At 36.2% G+C, this 25,564-nt stretch overlaps 2 protein-coding genes across 2 annotated transcripts; one reads left to right on the top strand and one right to left on the bottom strand.

Annotated features, from left to right (window-relative positions):
• The first annotated feature begins 534 nt into the window (after positions 1-534).
• On the top strand, positions 535-1,910 carry LOC110790941 (uncharacterized). Its single transcript, XM_021995691.2, has 3 exons — positions 535-1,223; positions 1,406-1,499; positions 1,582-1,910. Exons 1-2 carry the CDS (start codon positions 870-872, stop codon positions 1,493-1,495), a joined length of 444 nt encoding a protein of 147 aa, XP_021851383.2. The 5' UTR covers positions 535-869; the 3' UTR covers positions 1,496-1,499; positions 1,582-1,910.
• A 7,721-nt stretch (positions 1,911-9,631) lies between these two features.
• Positions 9,632-20,339, bottom strand: LOC110790944 (BRASSINOSTEROID INSENSITIVE 1-associated receptor kinase 1). The gene is made up of 12 exons (XM_021995692.2): positions 20,055-20,339; positions 19,553-19,754; positions 18,344-18,476; positions 18,178-18,249; positions 14,233-14,376; positions 12,941-13,012; positions 12,775-12,846; positions 12,175-12,257; positions 11,483-11,614; positions 11,059-11,400; positions 10,409-10,803; positions 9,632-10,314 (listed from the first exon to the last, which is right to left on the bottom strand). Exons 2-12 carry the CDS (start codon positions 19,638-19,640, stop codon positions 10,000-10,002), a joined length of 1,848 nt encoding a protein of 615 aa, XP_021851384.1. The 5' UTR covers positions 19,641-19,754; positions 20,055-20,339; the 3' UTR covers positions 9,632-9,999.
• Between the last annotated feature and the right edge of the window lie 5,225 nt (positions 20,340-25,564).

Raw genomic sequence — 25,564 nt, 5'->3', positions numbered from 1 at the left:
ATCCTGCCTCTGGAGTTATCGAAGAGCGAGTACTCCTCTCGGTAGTTACAGTCCCCCGAACCCTCAATCTCTACCCTGCGGGTGTACGTTGAGCGATCCCCACCACCAGGGATCACAAGGGAACCTACGGCCGTCGTGGTCAAACATAATTGCACTCCCTTTATGTCACGATAACCGGGTTTTGTCAGTTTTTCTCATTGTCGTTAAAAACTGAATGGCGACTCCTATATTACTAGTCAATTGGGTGTAAACTCACAGGAAATCCAATTACACTTGATTTGGCAAAAAGAAGCGTCACACCCACGAGGGACGAGGTCACGCATTAGCCTCGTGCTTTTTCGACCTTCTCACATCACTGTACTAAATTTCTAATGTGGTACAAATGACATGCTTTTCAGTGCATCATTACCTCTTTTTTTTTGGTGGCTTCTTCAGAATTGTTTCCTTATTGGTGCAAATACATCATATTCAACTTAGCTACTCCGTATCTACTTATTGACTTGATCCTTATCCAGCAGGACAATTAAACCGCCTTGAACCTAAACTTGAACTTTTAAGGTCAAGGGTTAGAACAATAATAAAATACATAAAATTATCTCTCTTCTCGCAGGCTAAAACCACAAGTGTTTCGATGAACTTTTTCCTTAACAAAATGAAGGCATCTGCATCTGAATGCCCTTTGATGAACAAGATATTCATCAATTTCCATTTTTGAGGAACATAAGCAAACCCACAAACTTGTCTTTCTCACCTGTGAATCTTCCAGTTCCAATGAGTGCCTTCTTCTAGTCTATCTTATTGTCTTATCTGTGGGTTACTACACTGGAATTTTTAACAGTCCCTTCTTACAGTTCTTGTCTTTCACAGCGATGTCAATTCACTTCATTGGTCCAGGAAATCATAACGGCTCATCTACTACACTGCAGGTTGCTGGATGCAAAGGTCCAATCTTTGAAGATGGTCCAAACTTTGATTTAGCTTTTAACCTTTTCCATGTAAAGGATGGGGTTGTCCCACTTTCCAGGAAATCACGTTTTCATGCTGATGATCATTTGGATCCTCGTTCTGCTCAAGTGTTTAATCCGTTAGCTGCAAAAGTAGCTACGATTAGTTTGTCCGCATTTGGACTCGGGGGACCATTTGCTTTCAACTTCTTTTCTGATAAGTGGAAGAAGGAGAAGCAGAAGTCAGAGTCCTCTGGGGAAAAGCATAATTTTGCTCAGGTATGTTATCACTATATTCTTGAAATATTAAGTTGTGGTGTAACATGGGTTCTAAAATATCACGATAATCCTGCTGGATACTTTAATATTCTAAAATTGAAGTTGAAGTTGAAGTGCAGCTTTCCCTCTAGTTACCGATGTAATCTAGTAGTGATTTAATTTGATATGATATTTTGTGGTAGGATGGTCGTCGTATTAAGAAATATCGAGGCATGGGTTATCTGGAAGCAATGACAAAAGGAAGTGATCAACGATATCTTGGGGATATTTGAAGATGTATGTATTTTTCTTTGTTCAATTATGCCTAGACATTATTATATGCATTGTCACTAATTATGTTAATTTTCTCATTTTGTAGTACTTTCATGATTGCAATGTTTCGAATTATGATCAAGGACAAATTGATGAAGTCAGAGCTCAATGGACGCGTCATGTTCTTTTCGTGTGAATATTGTGATGTATTAATTATGTTTTTCGACTAGAATTTCTCTAGAACGTTTTAATTTTATTTTATTTGTTTGAAATTAAAAGAAGTACTATATGACAAGGATACTTCTTTCTGTTTTCTAGTGTGTTTTTATTCTACTGTGTATTTAGGTATATATGATTTTAAGTTATGTACGAGACATCGAGACGTTTATTTGATATGATAGAAATGAAGTTGGATCTTATATATATTCAATTTGATTACTCTGTGTAGGCTCTAAAATCTTTTTATATTTTATTACAGGTTTTTAATAATTAAAATTTAAAATTTAAAAAGAGCCCGACAAAAATTAAAAAATGCACTTAAACAACACTACAGCAGCGCTTTTTAGTTACACGCTATTAATTAATTTAAATTAAATTAATCATAAAATTAAATTAATCATTAAATTAAATTTTGTTGTAGTGAAAGGATTTGTGGATCCAAATAAATACTTGAAAAGGAAAGCTATCTTATGAAATCTAAGTACAGATTCAAGCAAGCAATTGGGAATTGGAACTAGATTTTAGTGAAACTAATAAGTACTTTAGTTTCATAAAATTTACATGATTCTTATGGATATATAAGAAGTTTGGTGTGAGTACGTAAAAACTTAATTGGTCTTATGTGTATCACACACATATCTTTCTATTGTGAAATAACATTCAAATGCTAATGACTTAGATTTGAAATTAATCATCAATGATGGACCAAGGAGAAACTTAGTACATACTGGGTATTATGATCTAATTACAAAGATCTTATAATATTGTTTTAGATTAAGTAATGGAATTTACTAAATCAAACACGAAAGACTCCATAGGAGATATTCGACCCATATGAATAAATCTAAGTAATGAATGTTTGAACTATGTATAAGCATTTACTAAGTTAAACATCAAAGAATCTAATAAGATTCTTCAACTATATGATATGTCAAAGAATTTAGTTGGATTCAGTATCTACTGAAACTGAATGAGCTAAAGTTACATGAATAGAATTCAATTGAGAATTATTCTGCAAAAGAATTTATCATGTGTGATATAATATGAGGATCCCCAAAAATATATCGTATGGCTTTAAGCATGACGAACACATACCCATCTCTATTGGTCTAAGTAAAGATCAAGTAGATTGAGATCAAGAAAAACTTATGGTACTTGAAAAGGTACATAGGAATAGTTCTTGATTCAAGGAAATAAAGATATGCTAAATATTGATGCTACACGCATAGACACTGGCAATATCCCTTTGGAGTTAACCATTGGCAAAGACGAACTAAAGAGCATCGTGTTTTGAAATGGCAACATGGATTGAACACCATGAGTTGTTGCGTGGGAAATTAAATATTAATTTTTATGTTCTAAGATACAGATGGAAAGTCATCCACATATCTATGAACTGCTTGGATAAGTAAAAACCAAACAAAGCATCACTAGCAACCTACACGGTTGAAGTAAAAGTACTTATTGCCTAAGAAGCAATAAAAAAAGGGTTGTTTACGTTAAAGAATTCTTCTCTGAACTTGGGTAGATCACATGTCTGCTGGCTTAATGGTTCTTCATTGCAAAATGCGTAGAACCACTATTGTAGCAAAAAAGACTAGATCACAGAATAAACATACTCAAAAGATCTTATCATCTATCTCGAAGAACATTCGATGAAAAGGATATTAAAGATTGGCAAAGCATGATAACTAAACCTATGCAACAAGTGAGAAACAACATTCACATTGTGGCACTGGAAACCAAGCATAGTTTTGAAATCAATTAGTTGTTTTAAAGATGGTTTAGAGGCCCATGGTTGTAAAACATTGGGGTTGAACATTTATCATATATGAAATGTATTTTCATATTCCATTTAATCTTGGTTTAGTATTAAATGAAGAGTCCTTTCAATTTGACGATATATTCAAGATAGACTGTCAGGACCAGTCCTGTGACTAAGAAATGTCTATCAAGTGAACTTGAATGTCAAAGGTTGAAAATGGTCCCTGGTCGGAGCTTTCTATAAAGATGGACGCATAGAAAACACTAGACGACTAGAATGTAAGATGACTAGTAGTTTTGTTTCTTGAACTATGTGGACATGGCAATGTCGCAATGATTTGCATAGATACTTACTTTGGGAAGACTAGTATCGGACAGACCTATGAAACTTTACTGTAAGAGATGAAAATCTGTCATAAGTAAATTTCATTAAAATTATTAGACACTAATCCTCAATACCTGAGTGATTTGAGATTACTTATTTGAGAATTGGTTACTTTGACGTTGTCAATCGTCGCACCGTAAAAGGAGGCCATAACGGCAACGTTCGGGTAATCACCTATCAAACGAAGTCTAATCTCAAGATCACAAGATTGGGATTGTCCTCCCATAAATCGGGATGAGATGCTGAAAGTTGTACAAGGCCTTGCTCAGATGAATCATAGGTTATGATTATCTGTTTATTTGATCAGTTGAACTCTGAAACCGAGAAATACCTCTGGACATAATAAGGATGACAACTCTTACCTTATGTTCATGAGCAAGCATCAAGTGACAAAGGAATTAGGAAATGCACACTTGTCCCTAAGGACAAGTGGGAGACTGAAGGAAATAATGCCCTTGGTCCAAGTATGCATTCAATGCTAAAGTATAATAAATGCGGTTCAGTATTAATTAATTATACAAGTTAATAATTCAGTGAGATCAAGTGAACTGTATGCCTAGAGGTCGCTTCAGTTCAAGTGGAATTAATAATATTAATCCACAGCTTACTCTTGACTGAACCCGTAGGGTCACACAAATAGTACGTGAACGAATCAAGTATTTAAGTGAATTAAATACTCCATTTATGGATATTCGGAATCGACGGATCTCGGTTCCAGTGGGAGCTGAACTCGTCAAAAGGCAAATTATGAATACTCCGGAAACGATGATATTGCCGGAAACGGAAATATGGATCGTATCGGAAATATAAATATTATCCAAGTCGTAGATGTTGCCAGAAACGGAAACATGGTACGTATCAGAAAATATCATTGGAAATGGAAATATTTCCGGAATCAGATATATTTGCCGGAAACGGAAATATTATCGGAGTCGGAAAATAATTCCGGAATCGGAAATATTAATTATTTGTTCGAAATGGAAATTAATTCCAGAATCAGAAATATTAAATATTGTTCGAATCGGAAATGAATTCCGGAATCGGAAAATTAATCGGAAGCGCGTCGTACGAAATAAACATCGGACGAGCTTGCTAGACGCAAGGCCCAGCACGAAGCCAGGCCTACGCCTAGCAAGCTCGCACGCAGCAAAGGCAAGCAGCTTCCCGCCAAGAACCGCAAGGCCCAGCCAAGCAACACGCAAGGCCAGGCCCAGCGAGGCCAGCAGGCTGGCACGCCCAAGCGTGGGCTGCAGCGCTGATGGGCCGAGCCCTCCGCGCGCGAGCGCCCAACGCCCCTCGTGGGTTGTGCGTGTGTGTGCGTTGAGTTTGTGCATGCGTCGAATCCTTAAGCGTTTAGGATTAGTTCGATTAATTATTATTTTCCTAAAACTACTAAAGTTAGTTGTTGAAATAAACACTAACTTAAAATATTTAATTGGAATCTAATTCTAATAAGATTAGGTTAATTAAATCCTAGTAGGTTTCTAGTTCCAATAATCCTACCCTATAAATAGGTGATGGCAATCACAATTTATAACACATCAATTCAAGTATTCATATAGTTTTAAGTTAAAAACTAAAGGTTAATAATTTGCCAAATAATTATAAACGAATAACATAATACCTTAGGATAAATTCTAGTTAATTGAATCTAAGCCGGATCTGAACGTGATGTGGATTATCTACGGAGGGACTACATTTGGAGTTCTAAACTTGTTCTTGTTCGGTTCGGGAGCAGCTAGGGAGGGCACGCTACATAAACATGTATCCTAAATTATGTTACTTGCTATGTGGCAATTAATTTGGATTCCTGGCTCTATGGTTTTTCCGCATGAAATATATATGCTTTATATTTGTCATAACCTAACACCTAAAAGTCTTAAATCCTTAAGCAGCTTTGGCATGTCTTAAGTAGTTTAAGATTCTAGGTAAGCAAAACCTATTGCTAGTAATCTCCAAATTACTCTTGGTTAATAAATTAATACCATAATTTATCCCCTTGCCACAACATAATGCCATTGTTGTTTGAGTTGAAACCACAATCAACGTGCTCCTTTGGGACGTCTTACCATCTAAGTCAACTAATATAGCACCTCGCTTTGGCGTAAACCTACTACGTTAGGTCCTTAGATTTTTGTAAGTGCTTGATTTGGAAGGCAATTTTAAAACTCAATATTGCTTTGGACCTAGTTGTTTCTATGTTGGTTCGATTATTTAGTGAACTTAATCTAATTGAGTCATACGAAACAACCTATTCATGCATAATATACATACATTCAGTCATAATATATATATATATATATATATATATATATGTATATATATATATATATATGTATATATATATATATATATATATATATATATATATATATATATAAAGTGCATAAATAAAATGGTGAACTAGTATGGCCCAAAACATCTTCTCTTGAAGCGTCCAATCTTCATCACCATCTTGTTAGCTTGGCATCGTCTTGAATCTTCGTTCAATTGCTAACATAAAGTTCTAAACTTATAAATACTTGAAAATAATAAATTACATCAAAATTTCCATGGTACGCAGACCATATTTAAAACTTTACATTCAAAGATAGAACGGTTCGCAGACCGTATTTAACTATCCTAAAATGGCCATACTAGTCATTTGGAGTACCTGCATTACATAAAATATATATTCTATGCATTCACCCATTCGTATGCTAAAACGAATAGCCCAATTAATTATGCAAGTATTTACGTGAATTAATTAAAATTGACGTTCACATAAACGCGTCCTAAAAGATTAATCAATTTCCAAATTATTAATCCTTAGACTTAATTTATTCTAATTAAAATTGAATTTAATTAAAATAATGCGACCTACGAAAATAATTTAAATAATTATTTCATTTTTAATTTCATTTAGTGGCTCCCACTCAAACCAATAATTATTCCGGATAATTAATTATTTAAATATTAAATTAAAACTCGCGGCTCGGCCCAAGTAAATAAAATAATTATTAATTATCCTGTTAGCCCAAATTAATGCAAACATGGTTAAGCCCAACGAAATAAACAAAAAACAAATTTTCGTGTGCATGCTCGGGCTAGGCTTGCGCCCAGCCCAACACAGCACGGTGTGGCCTACGAGGCACACGAGCAATGCCCGAGCACCCCGCAGCCGCGCACACGAGCCCGCAACAAGCTGTTGCCCCTGTGTGCTTCGTCGCTGCTCGTTGCTGCGCATCGCAAGGCGAGGTGCCTTGCTTTGCTCGCAGCCATCGCAAGCAAAGGCCCTGCCTTGCTCGCCCTTTCCTCGCCCAGCGCGCGCACGGCACGCAGCGCCCATGCTGTTGCCCGCGTCGCTGCGGCTCGGCACGGATGCGGCAGCCCCCGTGGCTCGACGAGCCACACGTCCACCCCACCCTTGTGTTCGTGCCTTTGGTTCGTACTACGGACCAACTTAATTAAAAAAATTAGTTTCACGAACGTTTGAATTTAAGTTATTTTTCATAAAAAGTTACGATTTTTATTTTCGAAAAACAATGGTTTTTACGATTTAATTAATTTAACGACAATCCAATTTCGTAAAATATTAAATCAACGCTAACATTATTCAAATTTTAAGAACGAACGATTTCAACTTTTAAATAATAAAACTAAAATTTTAAATCGTTCTAAACATTTAAATTTCAGATTTTAATAATTTGGTTTAAGTATCGATTAAAATTAACGAGACCATTCAAAATTTTAATCCAATAATTTTTAAAATTAGCCACTGGCCATGAAATTATATTCCCTTTCCCAATTAACCGAATTATTAGATCTAAATTATTTAAAAATCAATTAGCGATCTAAAATTTACGAATTTGGGGAAAGAAAAATTAGGGTTTATACTTATCGGAAATGGCTGAAATTTTTATTATAGATCAAGAATATACCCAGAAACATCGTGTAAAATTTTCAATCAATTCCTAGTTGTTTAGGTCGACCAATTAATTGAAAAAATTTCCGACATTATTAATATTAATTCGAAAATTAACAAAAATGCCCAAAAAACACCACTTCGAGGCCTGTTTTTGCAATTCCGTTCTCATGAGTTGATCTTAGAAAATCGTTTTCAATCAGATTAGGGTCAGAAATGTTGAAAAACCGAATCTTTTTTATTTCAGAACAAGTTACGCAATTAATCCAATAATTCAAAAAAAAAAATTCCGAAAAATCAACAAAATTCCCAAATTTTCGACAACATCAAAAACAATTAAATCATGCTAAAACATGCTTCGAATACATAAGGCTCGTGATACCAATATAGGGGAATACAGTTAAACATACATAACATGTGCGGAACAATCCCCAAAGCCAGGAAACATGTATAAAACACAGATTAAACAAACTTACATTCGAAGCGTATTTTCCCGAGTAATCTGTCAACGAACACGAACAAAGAACTCCACTTGTCGTTCCTCTACTTGGTTTACCGACACTTTCAAATCCGTCTTGATAACCGTAGCTTAGACAATCAATCAAGAGTTTTTAGCTTTTTGGGAAGAACAGTTTTCACAGAGAGAAAACTGAAGAACGTAATATTCAGAATTAGGTTTAGGGTTGGAAAACTGATGTGTACTGAGTTGTGTGAAAATACAATAACATAATTGTATTAAATGATGTAACCGGCCAAAGACCAAGTGGCCTTGACCGGCCACATCAACACACACGCCCAACCCAACGCCCAGCCACACGTTGCAGGCCGAAGCCCACAGCGCGCGCAGCCGAGCAACTGGGCCATGGGCCTTGCTCGCTCGTCGCTGCTATGTTGTTGCTGCTGTTACGTGCTCGTGCCACGCGGGCTGGCTTGCTCGCCTTGCTCGTGAGCTCGCTGGCTCGTTGGGCCTTGCACGCTTGCGTGCTTGGCTCGACGGGCCGGCAGCTCCGTTGCCCTTCGTATTCACGACTAATACCTTACGGCTATTATTTATCGTATCGTATACGACGAATCACCGTCGTACGATATGATTTATTCGTTTCGCCCAGCTTACGAATATTCGCGATACGATATACGATTCCGATGCAAGGTCGTATCGTATAATATGTTTTCCAAAACTAATTCCCGAAAAGCTATTAAATGAATTTCCGATTCATTTAATCCGGTGATCTGTTACATGCCATTGGTGTGACCTTGTAGGTTCAGTCAAGAGTAAGTTGTGAGCTTAATATTCATTAGAACTCACAGATCGGAAGCATTGCTCCAGCTAGCTGTTCCGATCACTTGATCTCACTGAATTAATTGTTCGCAATTAATCCAAACCTTGGTTATTAGACTTAATGCACCTTGGGGGAAGGAAAGATTAACGTGTCTGGTTGTAACTGGGTTTAGCCGGATCGTAACAGGTTCGATCATTTCGTGTCGGGCTCATTCGGGTCGTGTTCATATCGAATAGGGTTCATCGGATAACGGTTAGAAATTGGTCGGGTTTAACGGGTTTAGCCGGGTTATATCGGATTATGGTTTATTCCGGTTCGGGTTCTTATCATTTCGGTTCTTATCGGTTTGAGTTCATACCGTGTGGATAAATTAGTAGCAGGATGAAAAGGGTAGTCGGTTGTGCTTTGGGTCAGGTCAATTCGGTGCCAAACTAAAAAATCACAATATCAGATTCAACGGCTTGGGTTGAGAATTGACAGCTGTAGACAAGTATAGGCTTCAATAGAAGCTCGACGTGTCACACTACCCCTGTGTTTTAAGTGTTGTAATGAAAGAAAAAAAAAATTGATTCCGGCAAAGTGTTGACAAAGTACAGTAACCAGCTGAAGAAGGAATCAAATCTTTTTTTATTAATACAGAAAAAAACAAACACTAAATTGCTACATAAAAACGAGCATACAATTTCATCACATTGTGCTACCTGTAGTCCCTAAAATCCACAAACATTTGCAATAGGAAATGATCCGAACTTGTTACGATCCGGCGAACCATAACCATATGGACATCAAAGTATTTATATCCGTTGTTGTGAATACACTAGAAAATGAAAATTTTGAAAAAGGGTGGAGGGAAAAAAATAAGGGAAAATATTCACAAATGAGGGGACTGTTGATTTTTTTTTTCAATACATTAAGAGCTTTACGAAACTCGGAAATACATATATATTCCAAATATTGAACAATAAAAATATATCATCTAGGACCTGACAATTCATCAGGTCGGATATTGGAAGTAGAGTCAACAATCCATTCGGCATTAGGGTGATGGGGGAGGTTAACTTCCTGGCGGAACATCTCATCCTTTTGCCACTCCTCCCATCTCTCCGCTAAGCCATCACCTTCAAGCATTCTGACTACCTCCGACATCTTAGGTCGTTCCATTGGAGAGCCTTGCGTGCAAAGCAAAGCAACTTGAATAAGCTGCTCAACTTCAGCATCAATATAATTACCCTTCAAATCACCATCAACTAAAGTCTCTAATTTCTTCTCTTTTAAAAGCCCTTTCACCTGAAGACAGATTTAATGAAACACATTAACACTACAAGTAGCTAGACAAAGTAAAATATGTTTGTAATCCAGCAGATATAAACTATTTACTTACCCAATCAAGTAACATAACATCGTCATCATTGGCTAACCGGGCAAGGTCAAAAGCTCTTTGTCCAGTGATGAGCTCTAGAAGCATAACCCCATACCCAAAAACATCAGTTTTTTCTGACGATTTTCCAGTTGACAGATATTCTGGTGCTATATGTCCGATAGTACCACGTACAGCTGTAGTAACATGTGTATCTTTGTAGTCCATAAGTTTTGCTAGCCCAAAGTCCCCAACAACTGCTTCATACTCCTCATCCAATAATATGTTAGCAGCTTTTACATCACGATGAATAATTTTAGGGTCACAATGATCATGCAAATAAGCAAGCCCTCTAGCAGATCCCAATGCAATTCGCTTTCTTATTTCCCAATCAAGTGGTGGGTGTGTCTCCGCGCGTTCTACAATCAAGGAGAGAAACATTAAAATTTACTACTATTTATAGAAACAACCAAAAGACAGCTTTATAATGTTCCTAATTAATTAGTATTATCTTAAAGATGATAAACCATTCAGTGGCTCTATTCCCTGGACTGGTGCACAGCTTCAATACTTGAATAGAATAAAAAAGAACCTTCAGAGTTTGTGTTACTTAGATTTGGTAATGTAAATAAATGTGAAGAAATTAAAAACGGCCATGAGTAAATAAAAATTACCTCTCAAACAGGATGCAACACTACCATTAGCCATATATGGATAAACAAGTAATCTTTCAGTTGGTGTCATGCAAAAACCACGCAAACGAAGCAGATTCCGATGGACAGCCATGCTAATCATTTCAACTTCAGTTTGGAACTGGAGTTCTCCACCTTGGGTGCGCTCCTCTTTAAGTCTCTTGACTGCCACAAGAGATCCATCAGCCAAACGGCCCTTGTAAACTTTTCCAAATCCACCCCGACCAAGAATATTTTTGTGGCTAAAATTATCACTTGCAACTTGCAGTTCTCGTAGGGAGAACCTTTTAAGTTGTCCCAGGTGAACTTCTGGATCTTCTTCAGCTGCAATCAGTGAAATTATAACCTTGGATTACTATGGCGCGATTTTTTAATAACGGAAGCCATAATTCAAGTTTCCTCTAACCTGGCACATCAAAGAAATGATCCTGTGGTTTCCTCCGTCGCCACCAAGCAAGAGCAATTGCGGGAGCTGCAAAAAGTAGAGCGGCACCAGCAGCAACTCCTCCAGCAATGGCTCCAGTGGCACTATTACCCACTGAAAAAGGCGTACACAAGATGAATCAAGCAGTGAATCTTTTAGACTTTTGCAAGGATATGAACACAATTGTAGTATGTTTTTAATAAAAACTTCAGTTCTTTAGGAGTAGGGGAGAATAAGCAGTCAAATGGATTCAATATAGCAATAAGACAACCAACATATATAAACATCTAGTGGAAGGGGAAGCAAAAGAGTTCACCAAAAACAGCTGATAAACTAGAACCGTCAAAGTGAGACAAATGAAACTAATCTCACATCACTTGATTAGGTTCAAAAGCGCATAGGAACCAACCACTGTTTTCAATACAAAGTATTAATGTTTGAAAAACTCATTGCCAGAAAATCAACATAAGGAAAGGGAAACAAAAAGCTTCAGATAGGTAAACCTTTTGAAAAACAGAAGATAGGATTGAATTTTGGTGAGCTTTGAAGAGGGGGAAAAAAAAAAAACTTAGCCTAACTAAGAAAATATAATATGAAAATGTGAGTAAGCATATAAGACGTACAGAGTTCAGCAAGATCAAGATTATACTAGCACCATATAGTCAAGGGCAAACCTGATGGTGAACGAGGCGGTGATGGAACTGGACCAACTGGAGTTATTTGTGGCATCGTCAAATTTTTTAAATTACCATTAAAACTGGAAACAGGAAACATGACATCAAAGATAGAAAACTTAGCATGACTTCAAAATTAGAGCTAGCAAAATATGACACGATGCGAACCATATACGAAAGAACCGGGTTGGTGACAAGATACCACACGTTTTATTAAACGGGTCAACACGAAACGACATGTTCAATTGGGTCGGGTTAGTGTTGAGATTCTCAACACGAAACCGACACAACTCAACCTGCCTAAGAAAACTAACCAATATTTTAATGTATTTGGTGATAAACCTATAGAACAGGGCCAACTTTATTGAACAAACACGACGTGAACCGAACACGAAAAAAACGAATTAGTGTTAAGGGTTTCCGACACAATTAATTAAATGTGTCAACACGACACGACATATTTAATTTATGGGTCAAATTAGTGTTGATGTTTTTCCGACCCGGTTTATATATTCGACACGAACACGACACGACCCGACCCGCCATGTTTGCCAGCTCTATTCAAAATCATGAAGAATACTGAATGAAAAGATTGTTAACCTTATGGGGGTAAACATCGAAAAGGATCCATTGGTAGGAACAGTTCCTGATAGATGGTTGAATGATAAATCACTGTAATACACATTATGGGAACATATAGAAAACTTGTGAGCATGAGAAGCAGTGCATATTTCTGATGAAATGAAAAGAGCAACTTGACACTCACAGGACTTGCAGGGTATTGATACCAGTCAATGATCTAGGTATTTCTCCTGACAAGGTGTTGTTATTCAGCCGCCTACCCTTGCAGATAAGTTATGCAACAGAAACTGTTAGGATAAAATAACAACACAAGGGCATTTGTAAAATAGATCAAACATTCCTAGAGAACACACTAATGGCATAAATAAAACGTTCTTAAAGAACAGGCTAATACGTATAAAATGATTGATCAGATAGAAATAAATATAATTTAAATCTCATTCAAAGCAGACTCACAAAAAGGGACAACAAATACTCGTGAAAGTCATGTAATGATTTTTGATACCAACAAAGGAAACAACAACTCAAGTACTTTAGTGATTTCTCAGAATTCCTGATACAGGTCTGCTTGATGCCTACATCTGACATGACCACAGATTTCAGGAAAACAATCCCACTGCAACTTTTTTCCTTTTTCTCAGCCACGCTACTCATTTTATTAATGTAGGGATGTAGACTAATTGATCCTTTGGTTAGATGTAGGAAGTATTACGTACTAAGAGTTCCAATCCCCATGAAACTTTATTTCTTTGGAAATGCTAAGCCAACAAACAAGTATACATGCACTTCCTAGGATAATCAATTTCTCATGTATTTTTATATGCCAACCAAACAACCATTAAGCATATACCATGGCATGAGAATCAAGTTTCAAACAGAAGTGAAACCATAGGTAAATTAAAATTTGAAATTAGTATTGATTTTATAAACCTACTTTAGTAAGGGTTGATTGTTATTAGAAGAACTGTTTTCATTTTTTATTAACAGTTATTAGAAGAATTGTTCAGCGGTCAATCAAGGACGATTTTCCTTTTACTAAAATAAAGACCAAAATCCAAATCAAAGGTTTGATTGAAATTTCATAGCATTTGTTCAGGTGATTGTTTGGTTGAGATGTGGTAATGAACTTTCTTAGGGAGATGACTCGGTTGAAATGGTAATGGTAACGTAGTAGTAACATATTAAAGAACTTAAAAAGTACAGCCTTCATAATAACAACCCCCCCCCCCCCCCACACACACACACACACACAAAATATTTATCTAAGTGCGCTTACTTCAAAATAGAACATAAAACTTCGTACAAAAGAATTATTTGTCAGCCACAACATTTCAAATACTGCAACATTAAGATATTAAGAAATCAAACAGGCAAACTTATACCATGTCCACACAAGATTTATGTGCAAAAAACTAAGAAAACAAAGAAGAAAATCGTAATTCAACATTAACAGAAAAATATGAGATGTATTCATACAAGAATCGTAATTTTTGGAGCTTGCCCAAAGTATCAGGAATGGGCCCAGAAAGATTGTTCAGGTAGAGATCCAAGCTCACTAAGTTCGTCAAATTTCCAAGTTCATATGGTACTGTCCCACTGATGTTATTGCTGTAGAGCTCCCTGTCAAAGAAACAACAAGAGAATCATTAGTCAACACAGCCTAATCAGAAATACTGCAAAACACTCAAGAAAACGACTTACGAAACTAGAACATGAAAGAGAAACATATTGACATAAAATTTCCCACGAAATATATTCAGTATAAATAATTTGCAAATCTAAGCAATAGTTTCTTCTCTTCAAGAAAAATAGTGTATATTTCCAGTCAAGCTTCTCCAAGAAAAGATATTGCTTCGTATTCCAGAAACTGGAATATAGTTGCATCCATGTGCTGCACTCAGAAAATTGTTCACCTTTTCTTGATTTTGTGAATGTCACGAAACCATACAACTCAAGGACATGACTGGTTTAACCCTTGTCCTCCTTTTGGTAATTGTGTAACACCCTCTTGGTGTCTATGGATATGAAATATAGATCTTTATCACTTGTCTCCAGCCAAAAAAATTTAAAAGCTACAAGAACTCAATGCAATCAAACAATGACAGGGAATTAAAAAAAAAAGAACAAAAAAAGTTAGAGCGAGAGATAGACAGAGAGAGAGAGAGAGAATTAATCTCAAATATCCAATAAAATACAGAAACACAAATGTGCTCATGTAGTCCTTTTCATAGTTGGAGTCGATTGTACTATTACAAAACTACATAAAGCATACAGCTAACATCTTAGCTCTGAAAATGCTTGTAGCTTTACAACAAAAGTCCCATGCCAATGTCCATGGTCATAACCCCTATCCCCCAAGTATGATTTTTTCTTCATATATCATAGAGTTGCATTAACATAAACTCATGCAAGAGAGTTTCTCTGCAAAATCATTCACAAACTTATAACCAGCACCGCCATTTATTATCACCTAAATAACTGGCTATCCCAAATAAGATTAAAATAAAAATGAGTTGTAAGAGAGAAATTATCACTTTATCAGACTCCTTTACCTATTTGAATTTTCCAAAGAATAACAAACATGAGCCCAATTTGATAGTAAGCTAAAAGTTAGGTGTAGAGACTAATGATAAGCGACGGTTGGTAATTCAAGAAACAATGATATAATTGTTCCAAAATTTCTGGATTGGCGTCTTTGTAAAGACTTAGAATAATTGCTAAACCCTTAAGGATTGGCATGCACTTAATGGAGGGATAAAACTAATCCTGCTTCTTTGTTTAAGGGGTCCTACTTGGCTTTCAGGGATTCAGAATGTGGGTGTGGGTGTGTAACATATAGCATGTAAACAGCTATATAACATTTAATATATAATCTGTATTCTGTAATAACCATAAACCATTCTTATTCCCCCTCCCCCTCTCCAAAACAATTTCCAGGGTTCTTTCAATCTCCATTGCATTTGTCTCATTGGATGCATAAAGATGGATGGGCCAACAATCGTGGGTAAAGTGCGGAAAAGGTGGTTGCTCACAATTCACGAAAATCTCAATGACATAAAGTATTACACCAAGTTACCTGATTACGTCTTAGGCTCTTAATTAACATAATAATGCGTAGGTTGTTGCCACAAGACGATTGATTAAAATGGAAGATATACTGCATCATAGTATATGACTGTTTGAACCAGATTTCACATATTTATACACAAAATTCTACCAACAGCATGATAGTCTCTGATAGTGATGTTCAATTATTTTTCCCTTACATACTTGTCCCATCTGAGTCACTAGTCTGATACATTAGATGGGCATGGATCAGTGTGCTCTTTCAGATGTAGATATAATAGAAAAAAATCTAACTTTTATACATGGAATATTATCGTGCCCACATGTTTCTTCCGTATGACTTGTGACCCAACTCTACTCTCATAACTGAATGCCGATTCTTTTTTGCATCATGAACTCTTCCAGACATAAATTTGCAACAATGTCTTGTTTGCGTAATAATTCTCTATTATCAAAGTACAAGGAATACTGCTGCAACAAAGAGTCTGACGGTTATCCCCATAACCCAAAGAAGAGCTTCAAACAAAAAAAGCATCCAAAGGGACACTTAGATATTAATCATATCCCCTCATCAAAAGAAATCTAAGTAGCTTAGCCAGCCAACATAAGCCTTTTTAGGTGTATAAAATTCAGCTTCCGGGGTGTATAAGATTATAAACTTGGATTCTTTTGATTGATTCCTTACCATTGGAAAATAATATCCGACTACCATTTACTGGGGTGAGGGAAGGAAGGAGAAAAGGCTAGCAAAAACCGATCACATGATCACCTCAATGTTAATCTGAGCTTTCTTGTCTATCACTTCCATTATTCATATGCTTACATGAATCTTTTTAACTGTGTGTACTATAACAAAGCTATACTGCCCTTGTGGTTAGAGTACTAGTATGAAAAGATGGAAATAAATCTTGCAGTTTAGTGTATTCCTCCACATATTCATAATTACATTTGAAAAATGGCTAGTAGGCTCATCCCCAAGAAAACCAAAAGATTGACTCCAATCTTCTCTCAATATTAAGTTTAATCTACTACATACTGAAGAGCATCGCCTATGAGTTATGATCATAAGTGAATTTAACACAAAAGATTTTGAAGCCCTAATGTGACATTGTGTCCCTAACTCGAAATATCCCCAGAGATGAAATAACGAACCTGAAAATCTCAAACATCACCCAATCCTTGGAATTGTAATGCTTAGCATAAGATGGCATGATTTCAAACAAGAAGATTGACAATAAAACATCCACTGTCAAAAACTTGCTATAAATATTGCTGTACTGTAAACTCCCATATCATATGATCAAAGTAATCATATAGGGAAATGACAACTGGACACACAAATTGTATGTTGATGTGCAATCAGTGAATCTGACCATCCTTCCCAAATAAGTCGATTAAGTTTACATTTTGGTAAGTGAACAAAACTACCGAATTAGGCAATTACCCATCAAGACTCCTTTCATTTATCTAACCAAGATCAATCATAGGCATACACATAGTCATCTACACACTAAAAGTAGATTATTTGGACAAGGCAGTGCTTAGGGAAGTCATTATTAAGATGGATTTGTAATAGCTAAAGCGAAGTATTTGGATTTGTAATAGCTAAAGCTATGCTTTCAATCTCTCTATTCTTCTTTATTTCCCCCATGGCTATAAGTACGGATTGTTGCATACTTGCCCACAGAATTCAATGAAAAGATCGCCTCGGAAAATTGCTACATAAATCAAAATTTGCAGCCTTGCAGGTGTACTTGCTACTTCTTCCTTCTTGACAAAATATTAGATATCAGGCACCACAGCCTTTGCCATGAGCAACACTGGGGCTCTTAATTTTCTAGGTATTGATGTCGCTGACAGGATAGCAATACCACAAGGGAAATTACGGATGGATGAACTCAGTTCTTACACTCTAGATCCTTTAACTGTAATTGCTCATCAACTAGAAGCACTATTCAGTCTTATCGAATTTGAAATTAGAAAGACGAAACTGAAACGAGGAGCTCTGAGTCTCCAACTTCCTTCAGCTTGAGAAGACTAAGATAACACCATATGGCAGGCTGTGGTACGAGGATGCAATATCACTCTAACTGTCCATAATTACCCTAAATACGTTAATCGGCATTACCTCCGATCGTTCTCCAAAAAGAGCCCAATAAAGATTGCCAAAAGTTCAACGTCAATATAAACAATCATCAAGAGCAACCATCCAACTCAGCAAAGAAAAGTTGCCACAAGGTTGAATCAGTTTATCTATGTCATCTATAAAAACGATCATACGCAACAGAGCACAACTCAAACAAAAGTAGTGGGAAAAAAACAGCAAGCAAACAAATTTTAATGAGTAATACTTACAAGTACTGAAGATTTGGGAGCTGACCAAGTTGTGTAACAAGTTGACCAGTTAAATTAGCATTTCCAAGATCACTGACCAAAGATATTGGATGATTTGATAATCAATAAGTAGTTCGAAAAAACTACAAGCTAAAGGACAGTGTTCAATCAGAATTGAGCATCTTACACTCTAGTGACACTGTTATCACTGTTGCATGTCACATGGAACCATGTGCAAGGATTCACAAGGGTGGGATCCCAGCTTTGCAAAACACCATTAGGATCAGCCAAACTGGACTTGAGTGCATTTAACGCATCACCTGTTTTAAATGCACAAGGTCACTATCAGGGCCTAATACAAATAAGAAATATAGGAACTGCATCAACAGCTCTGTAAAATACCAGACGAAGATAAGGAACAGAAAAAAAATCAAGAAACATTTATGACTCGGAGTAATTAGCGCAAACAAAACATAAATCCTTAAAGTTCCATATTATAAAATATAAATTGAATTTCGAATTCGTAAAATAAAATAAAATGGATAAATAAGCGTTATTTACTAACCACGCTCAAAAAATAGAAAAAAAAATATCTGCCCAAGAAAATGAAATATCTAGCTAGCGTAATCTATCTTCTCAAAGAACAAGTACACTTCCAAATCAATTGCTCCAAATTTTGTATCTTGCAATTAAAATTTCAATTCAGAATACAGCTCAGAGAATTTTTGTACATGGAAAGGAAAGGTACTAAATCATCAAAGACAAAAAGGAAGGTATAAAATGCACAACGTTCAACATTACATAGTTCGTGGTTGAACAAGTTGAGTCGAAAATACACTACTCCCAGCTTCATTCTTCACATAAATGAAGACACGTAACTAACTATTCAAGCATTTAGAACTAAAGTTATGAACATTTTGGTTAATTACGAGTACCTCAAGTATCCAATTTCTCATGCTATCCTTATGCTCTAAGTAGAGGTGTACGATAGATACTACTACCTGCTTTCATTCTTCACAACTATGCAACCTCTGAATTAACTACTCGCTCATTTCAAGCTGAAATTATCTTAATACTATGAGCACTTTTAGATAATTATGAGTAGCTCAAGTATCCAACTTCTCATGCTATCCTATTCTCTATGTTCTCATTTTCAATGATCAAACCTCACCTTGACAAGAACTCTTAACTTCTCCTACTTGATCAACTATGCGCGAAAAAAGGATTAGTAGACAAGCATTTGCGGATTTTCCTTTTCTTTTTGGTAAAACACGGTTTAAGACTTTACATAGTCACATTCATAATCACAAGTGTAACCTAGACCAAATGCAAACAAAAACACCTTATAATTCCAGAGAAGTCAAGTCAAGCAAATTTGGAGCAAAAGAGAACTTACCTTCGGCATTCGGAGTAACACACTGAAAGCAACTGAAGACCAAAATCAAATACAGAAAAGCCCAAATGGAGGAAACCCCTTGCTCCATTTTGCCTTTCGGATTATCTCAAATGAGGAAAACACATAACCCAACTAATAAAATCCACCAAAACCCTCTCAAATTCTTCGATTCACTTCCAATCACAAGCATGAACCACAGAAGCTGCAAAATATCAAGCAAAATCAACAAGTCAATTAAAACACAAGTCAGTCAACTCCCTCTCTCCTCCTCACATTTAAGCTGAAATGCAGCAAACTAAGAGCAGAAATTTCTGGGTTTTTCTTTAAATGGATGAAATTAAATGAAACAATAATCAATAACGAAGAGTAAACACCCAAATAACCCAAAAACACACCATAAATATATATAAAAAATGTCACCCAAAAATAGAAACAATTGAAAGTAGTTTACAAACAACAAAGTAAAATCAAAATTGGGCAAAAATCTAAATTAGCAACTTACAAGAAGAATCAGTAAGCCAGAATAAAATCACGGTGACAGCGAGCTATCCACCACCGGCTGAAAATAAGATCGGCGTCAATCACGGCAGTGGGAACAGAGGAGATAGAAAGTGGAGCTGAAGGTTGACTTGGGTCTTCGCAAGAGGAGAGAGAAAGAGAGGAAGAAGAAGAAGAAGCAGCAGCAACGAGGGGGAGGTTTGCCGGAAAATGGAGGAGAGAGAAAGTTGGGAGTAGTCAGCGATTTCTGGCTGGTCAGCGTACTCCTACTTCCACTTCTTCTTAGCCGGCTTTTTCTTAATTGTTTCTCTGAAAATGACAATTCTGACCTTTGACTTAGTTTAATCCTACTAGTGCTAAATGTGGGGTCACTAAGGTGTTATCTTAAAAAAATATTAGGGGTGTTCCGGTCATTTTTGAGACTCGTGATTTAAACGGTCCATTTTTTAACTACTACTATGGGTTGGTGTTTTTTGTCACTTTTGCCAAAGGAGTGCAATTTTATTTTTATTTTTTTTGGTTGAGAGAGCTATAAAGGGTAAGGCGACAAATGATGTAGACGAGATTCGATCTTAGTTCTTAGGTACCATCTCTCAAGACTTTACCAACACGAGTGCACAGATTTTAAGAACAAGGGTGACAAGAGATCGTTGAGGGTTTACCCAAAAAAAAAATGCAAATCATGAAGGAGAGTGAATGATCAAAATGACAAAATACGAAAATCACAACAATATTATTTACACCTAAAAAGTATATTGTTCAAGTAAACATTTAATGATTGAGTTTTTTTGAGAGAGAGAAAGTGAGGACCATTAATGGAAAAATTGGGGCTTTGCAATTTCAAGTGTGGCAATTTGTATTGAGCAACCAACAATCAATCAATGAGAAATTTCTATCTCTCTCTTCATTTATTTCTTTATTTATTTATTGATTTATTTATCGTTTTAATTAATTTAATTGTTTTTGTTTATTTTAATGATTCATGTTTAGATTAGTTGTTAGTATTGTTTAGAATCATGTTTTTAGTTGTTAATTTCTATAAATTTCATGTTTTTATGATTATGGAGTAGTTTATTGGTTAGGGTTTGGGTGAAATCTCAACATTGATTGGTTTGGGTGTTTGTGATTGGAAATTAGAGATTTTCATTATTAAATTATTATATGTTTAAGTATTTCCAATACATGTTGCATTTAACTTGATCAATTAAGTGTTCCATGATTGCTTGGAGTAGTCTAGTTGGGTTGGAAAGGGATTAAAGACCTAAACTTGACTATTTGGTTGAATTGGGGCTTTGATTTACCCCGGGATGATAGTGTAGAACGGGAGTTCATGTTTGATTCTTAGGGAAATTGCTCGCACGTCGGGAGATAGTTGGAGCTATTTGTGAATTCAACACTTATCATGTAGTGCTTATGAATCTCCCCCGTTTTCAATTCTTTTATGTCCATTCCATGATTTGTTGTTGTTTGACCCATTCCCTAATCTCGTTTACCTTTGATTTCTTAGTTTAATTTAATTAGTTTTATTCGATTAGTGATTTTTCAAAACCCCGTTTCGACCTAGCTTGTTGTTCGATTAGCATAAATTAGCGCACCTTAGTCCTTGTGGATTCCGACCCTTGCTTACCGCTTTACTTGTGTTTAGTGGTTAGTTTAGGTAATTTGTTTGATTAGGAGAGACTAGTAACGACCTAGTATTTCCCCTCGATCAAAATGGCGCCGTTGCCAGGGACTTCGGTTTGCATTAGTTTATGTTAGTTAGATGAGTCTAGGTCTTTGTGCATAATTTTAGTTTTTGTTTGTTCTTTTTCTTTTGAAAATTCCTTAAAACATGGCAACTATCCATATCTCTCAAAATGATGAATTGAGTACACTTGAAGATTTCACATCTCTCCACCATGAGCTTCTTCATAATGAATTTCTTAATGCTTTGCAATCCGAGTCGGTCATTTCTTTGTCCGAGTTTCGCATTTTTATAACTCATTTGGATTGTCAAGAAAACCTTAAAAGAGATTCGTTTATTAAGGAATTTGAGATTGCTTCCCAAAATTTTGTAAAACGCATGGGAGAAGTCTCTAACCTTCTAAATGAATCCATTCGAGATGCTTCATGGGAAAGAGATGATTTTGAGACTAACTTGCCACCTATGACGCATGACATTGAGGAATTGAGTATTGAGAATTATATTCCTACTCATTCCTCCTTGAGTGAATGCTTCGATGATGTTGATGAAAATCTCTTTGCTCCATTTTGTTTTCAAGTGCTCAAATCGATTCTAATTAAGCGTGAAAGAAATTTTGCCAACCAAAAAGAGTTTCTTGAGGAGAGTTTGCCTTTTTCTTTTTCATTTCCTTATTTTGATTCTTCTTTTTCTTCTTTTGTTGTTTTTTCTTTTGATCCCTCTTCTTTTAGGCATCCTTCTCCTCATTGGCATAGAGTTGCAATGTACTTTATGCACATGTTGCATCTTGTCATTACATACTTAATATTTTGTGAAATGTGTTCTAGTGCATTTGACAAGTTATTGCGATCTTTGAATTGTTATTTACTAGAATGGTCATGCTTGGGACCTTAAACAAGTCTTTCTCGGGAAGTAACCCGTGTTTTATTGCTTTCATTTTCTTATTTCTTTTGAATTTTACTTATTTTTCTTTTTAATTCTTGATGTTGTTTTAGGTACCTAAGTGGAACGAGCGCTCATTCTTGATAGCATAAGGAAAGCAAAGCACAATGTTGGAGAAAGTTGACTACAAATGGAGAAATTGGATCATTTGCGGGTATTTACACCCACCTACTATCCGGTAGTATCTTTCCTCTCCCTCTTTTTATTACTCCATGGATTGATTGAGCATATGAATTGATGAGGCATGAGGTTGGATGGTTGAAAATGTTGATTTGGTTGCCTCCATTTCTCTTTCTCTAATGTGCCGTGATTTGCGGAACTATGTATATTGGGTGAATGCGTGTTTTCTTCCCCCCCCCCCCCCCCCCCCCTTCCTTCCCTTGAGTCTTTGTTTCAAGCATTGAGGACAATGCTTAATTCTAGCTTGGGGGGATAGCTTTCGCTAGCTTGGGGGAGGTATTCTTTCCTTCTTTTCTTTATTTCCCCTTTTTTTCAAAATTTTCAAAATCCAAAAACATTTTCTTTATCTATTTTTCTTTTAAATTTTTATTAAACATTTGAAAAAAAATAAATCAAAAAAGGTTTTAAAAAATCTAAAAAAAAGTTTCAAGTGATTGAATAAAAGCACAAAAAAATGATTTGCTCGTCCAAAGGAAGAATCTTGATGCTTTTTAATGTGGATTCCCTTGCTTGTCATTTGGATAATTGAGTAGATGTATTTCCGTTGGATATTTGCATGTGTGAGTTAGGGCGATTAGGGATAGCTTAATCTTTGTTGCTTGAGTCTCAACTTGAAAAAGTTTTCGATAATTCTAAATGGTGAGCTTTGGTTTGAAAAGAGTTAATTTTGTTCTCTTTTGGATGTTCTTTGCTACCTTAATTCCCTTTGATGCACACTTCATTCCCCTAGGTAAGACCAATGCTAAGAGTTAATTGGATGGTAAAACAAAAAAAATTGTGATTAATGTTTCGAGTCCAATAAGTGAGCCAATGAGCCCACAAGGCGAAAGCCTAAGTGTCAAGTTCGAGTCAATAAGTGGCGCCAATGAGCCCACAAGGCATAATAAGCCTATTAAAGTTTGCAAAAAGAAAAAAAAAGAGTCAATAAGTGGTAAATACCACAAGTCCTTGAGAAAGTGGGTTAGTTTAGATGATTGAGTGGGAGCTTGAAGATTTATTAAGTAAAGTTTTCCCTAGTGATGATGAATGTCATTGCGGCTCAAGAATCGAGACTCTAGACCCACTACTCAAATTCTTTAATCTTACAATCCAAGATTCCCTTACCAAAAGTCAAGTTTGGGGGAGTCAATGTGCATTTTAGGTGGTCGTGATCGTATTTATCCATTTGAGAATAATTTTTGACTTGTCGATGCCTTAGTGAACCTAATTGATGATTCAATGCTTTGATTGTGATTCTCTTGCACCTTAGATTAGTCTATCCCCTATATTCCTAACTTGTGGATGCATCTTGATGATGGTTATGAATTGAAAGCTTGTTTGAATCGACCGTGTTTGGTGAACCATGCTTGATGAGATGACTTTGGGCGAAATGTCTTAATTGTGCTAAATAAGAGTTATGGGTTAATCTTGTGGGAAACCCTTGCGAGATCTCACTCGCCCTCTAGAGTGATTTATGAGTTTAAAGAGCTTATTGCATGTGCTTAAATGCAATCGTGATTCCTACGACAGTGAGTTAGTGTATATTCTATGTCAATGTCTATTTTCTAGGTTCATTAGCTTCTTAATAACTTGTTTTGCTCAAATTTTCTATCCTATTTCCCTTGGTGCTTAATTGTTTTGCTCGTGGACGAGCAAAAGCTCAAGTTTGGGGGCATTGATGAGTGACATTTATGTCACTCATAGGGTAGTAATTTAGGCATTAATTGAGTCGGTTTTATTATATTTTTGGTGTTTTTAATCTTTATTTTCCTTAATTTTTCGTTTTAATTATTTATAGCTTAGTTTAGTATAATTGGCTATTTTTATTAGTTTTTAGTCTTATTTTCTTAACTTATTTCTTTTTCTTCGTTTCAATAATTTTTATAGTTTAATTATTTAGTTTCGTTATGAATTTTCCATTTTTTATTTCTATTTCTATTTCTATTTCTATTTCCATTTCTTTTTCTTTATATTTAGTCATTATTTTATTATTATTATTATTATTATTATTATTATTATTATTATTATTATTATTATTATTATTATGGGAAACCACCAAAACGTAACAAGCTTAACAAGCTACAAAGATCAAGTAAACTACAAGAAGTTGGTGGGGAGCCGAGATACAATCTGGGCCCCCACTCCTCTAGCTATGGCGAACCCGATCCTGCTGAAAATGTGGGCAACTGCCCGTGCCCCTATGTCTTGAGCCCTGGAGTACGACTGGACCCGCTTCAGCAACGAAACAGCCCCTTTCTCTAACTCCCCAAAAGAAGAGAAGGAAAAAGGAAAGAAACCGTAACCCAAAGCCCTACAACGTGCCGCATACTTAACCTGCTTCCGCTGCGCAGCAACCGCCACAACCCGACCCGGAACGAAGTCTGACAACCCAGATTGCGTCATAGGTGAAGACCCAGTCAAGTCAACACACACATCTACACCGCCATCCCAAGAATAAAGCAATATATCTGCAGGACGAAGAGCTCCATCACTCTCACTAGTCAGCCCAACATCAACCTCCTTACGAGCAGAAATCCCCGACCGATAGCAAATATCCAAAAGGGTATCACGAACAAAATTATGTCGATGTTTGATTTCCACGATCCCAGCACAAGACACGGCATGATCCCCATAAATATCCCCATCGAAAATCCGAGAGCAAGCAGAACACGGCGTCGAATCAGAGAACAACGGAATACCCAACCGATAGCAAAGAACCGAACGATAAGTCT

Source organism: Spinacia oleracea, chromosome 6 (genome assembly GCF_020520425.1).
Source record: "Spinacia oleracea cultivar Varoflay chromosome 6, BTI_SOV_V1, whole genome shotgun sequence".
Lineage (NCBI taxonomy): Eukaryota > Viridiplantae > Streptophyta > Magnoliopsida > Caryophyllales > Amaranthaceae > Spinacia > Spinacia oleracea.
Note: the sequence above shows the minus strand (reverse complement) of the source record. Positions and strands in the feature narration are given on the sequence as shown.

Coding starts and splice junctions, on each gene's coding strand:
- LOC110790944 (XM_021995692.2), bottom strand. CDS start 19,640: ATGGAGCAAGGGGTTTCCTCCATTTGGGCTTTTCTGTATTTGATTTTG. Junction 18,477..19,552: donor TGTTACTCCGAATGCCGAAG/GTAAGTTCTCTT, acceptor CATTTAAAACAG/GTGATGCGTTAAATGCACTC. Junction 12,258..12,774: donor TCGATGTTTACCCCCATAAG/GTTAACAATCTT, acceptor TCCTGTTTCCAG/TTTTAATGGTAATTTAAAAA.
- LOC110790941 (XM_021995691.2), top strand. CDS start 870: ATGTCAATTCACTTCATTGGTCCAGGAAATCATAACGGCTCATCTACT. Junction 1,224..1,405: donor AAAAGCATAATTTTGCTCAG/GTATGTTATCAC, acceptor ATTTTGTGGTAG/GATGGTCGTCGTATTAAGAA.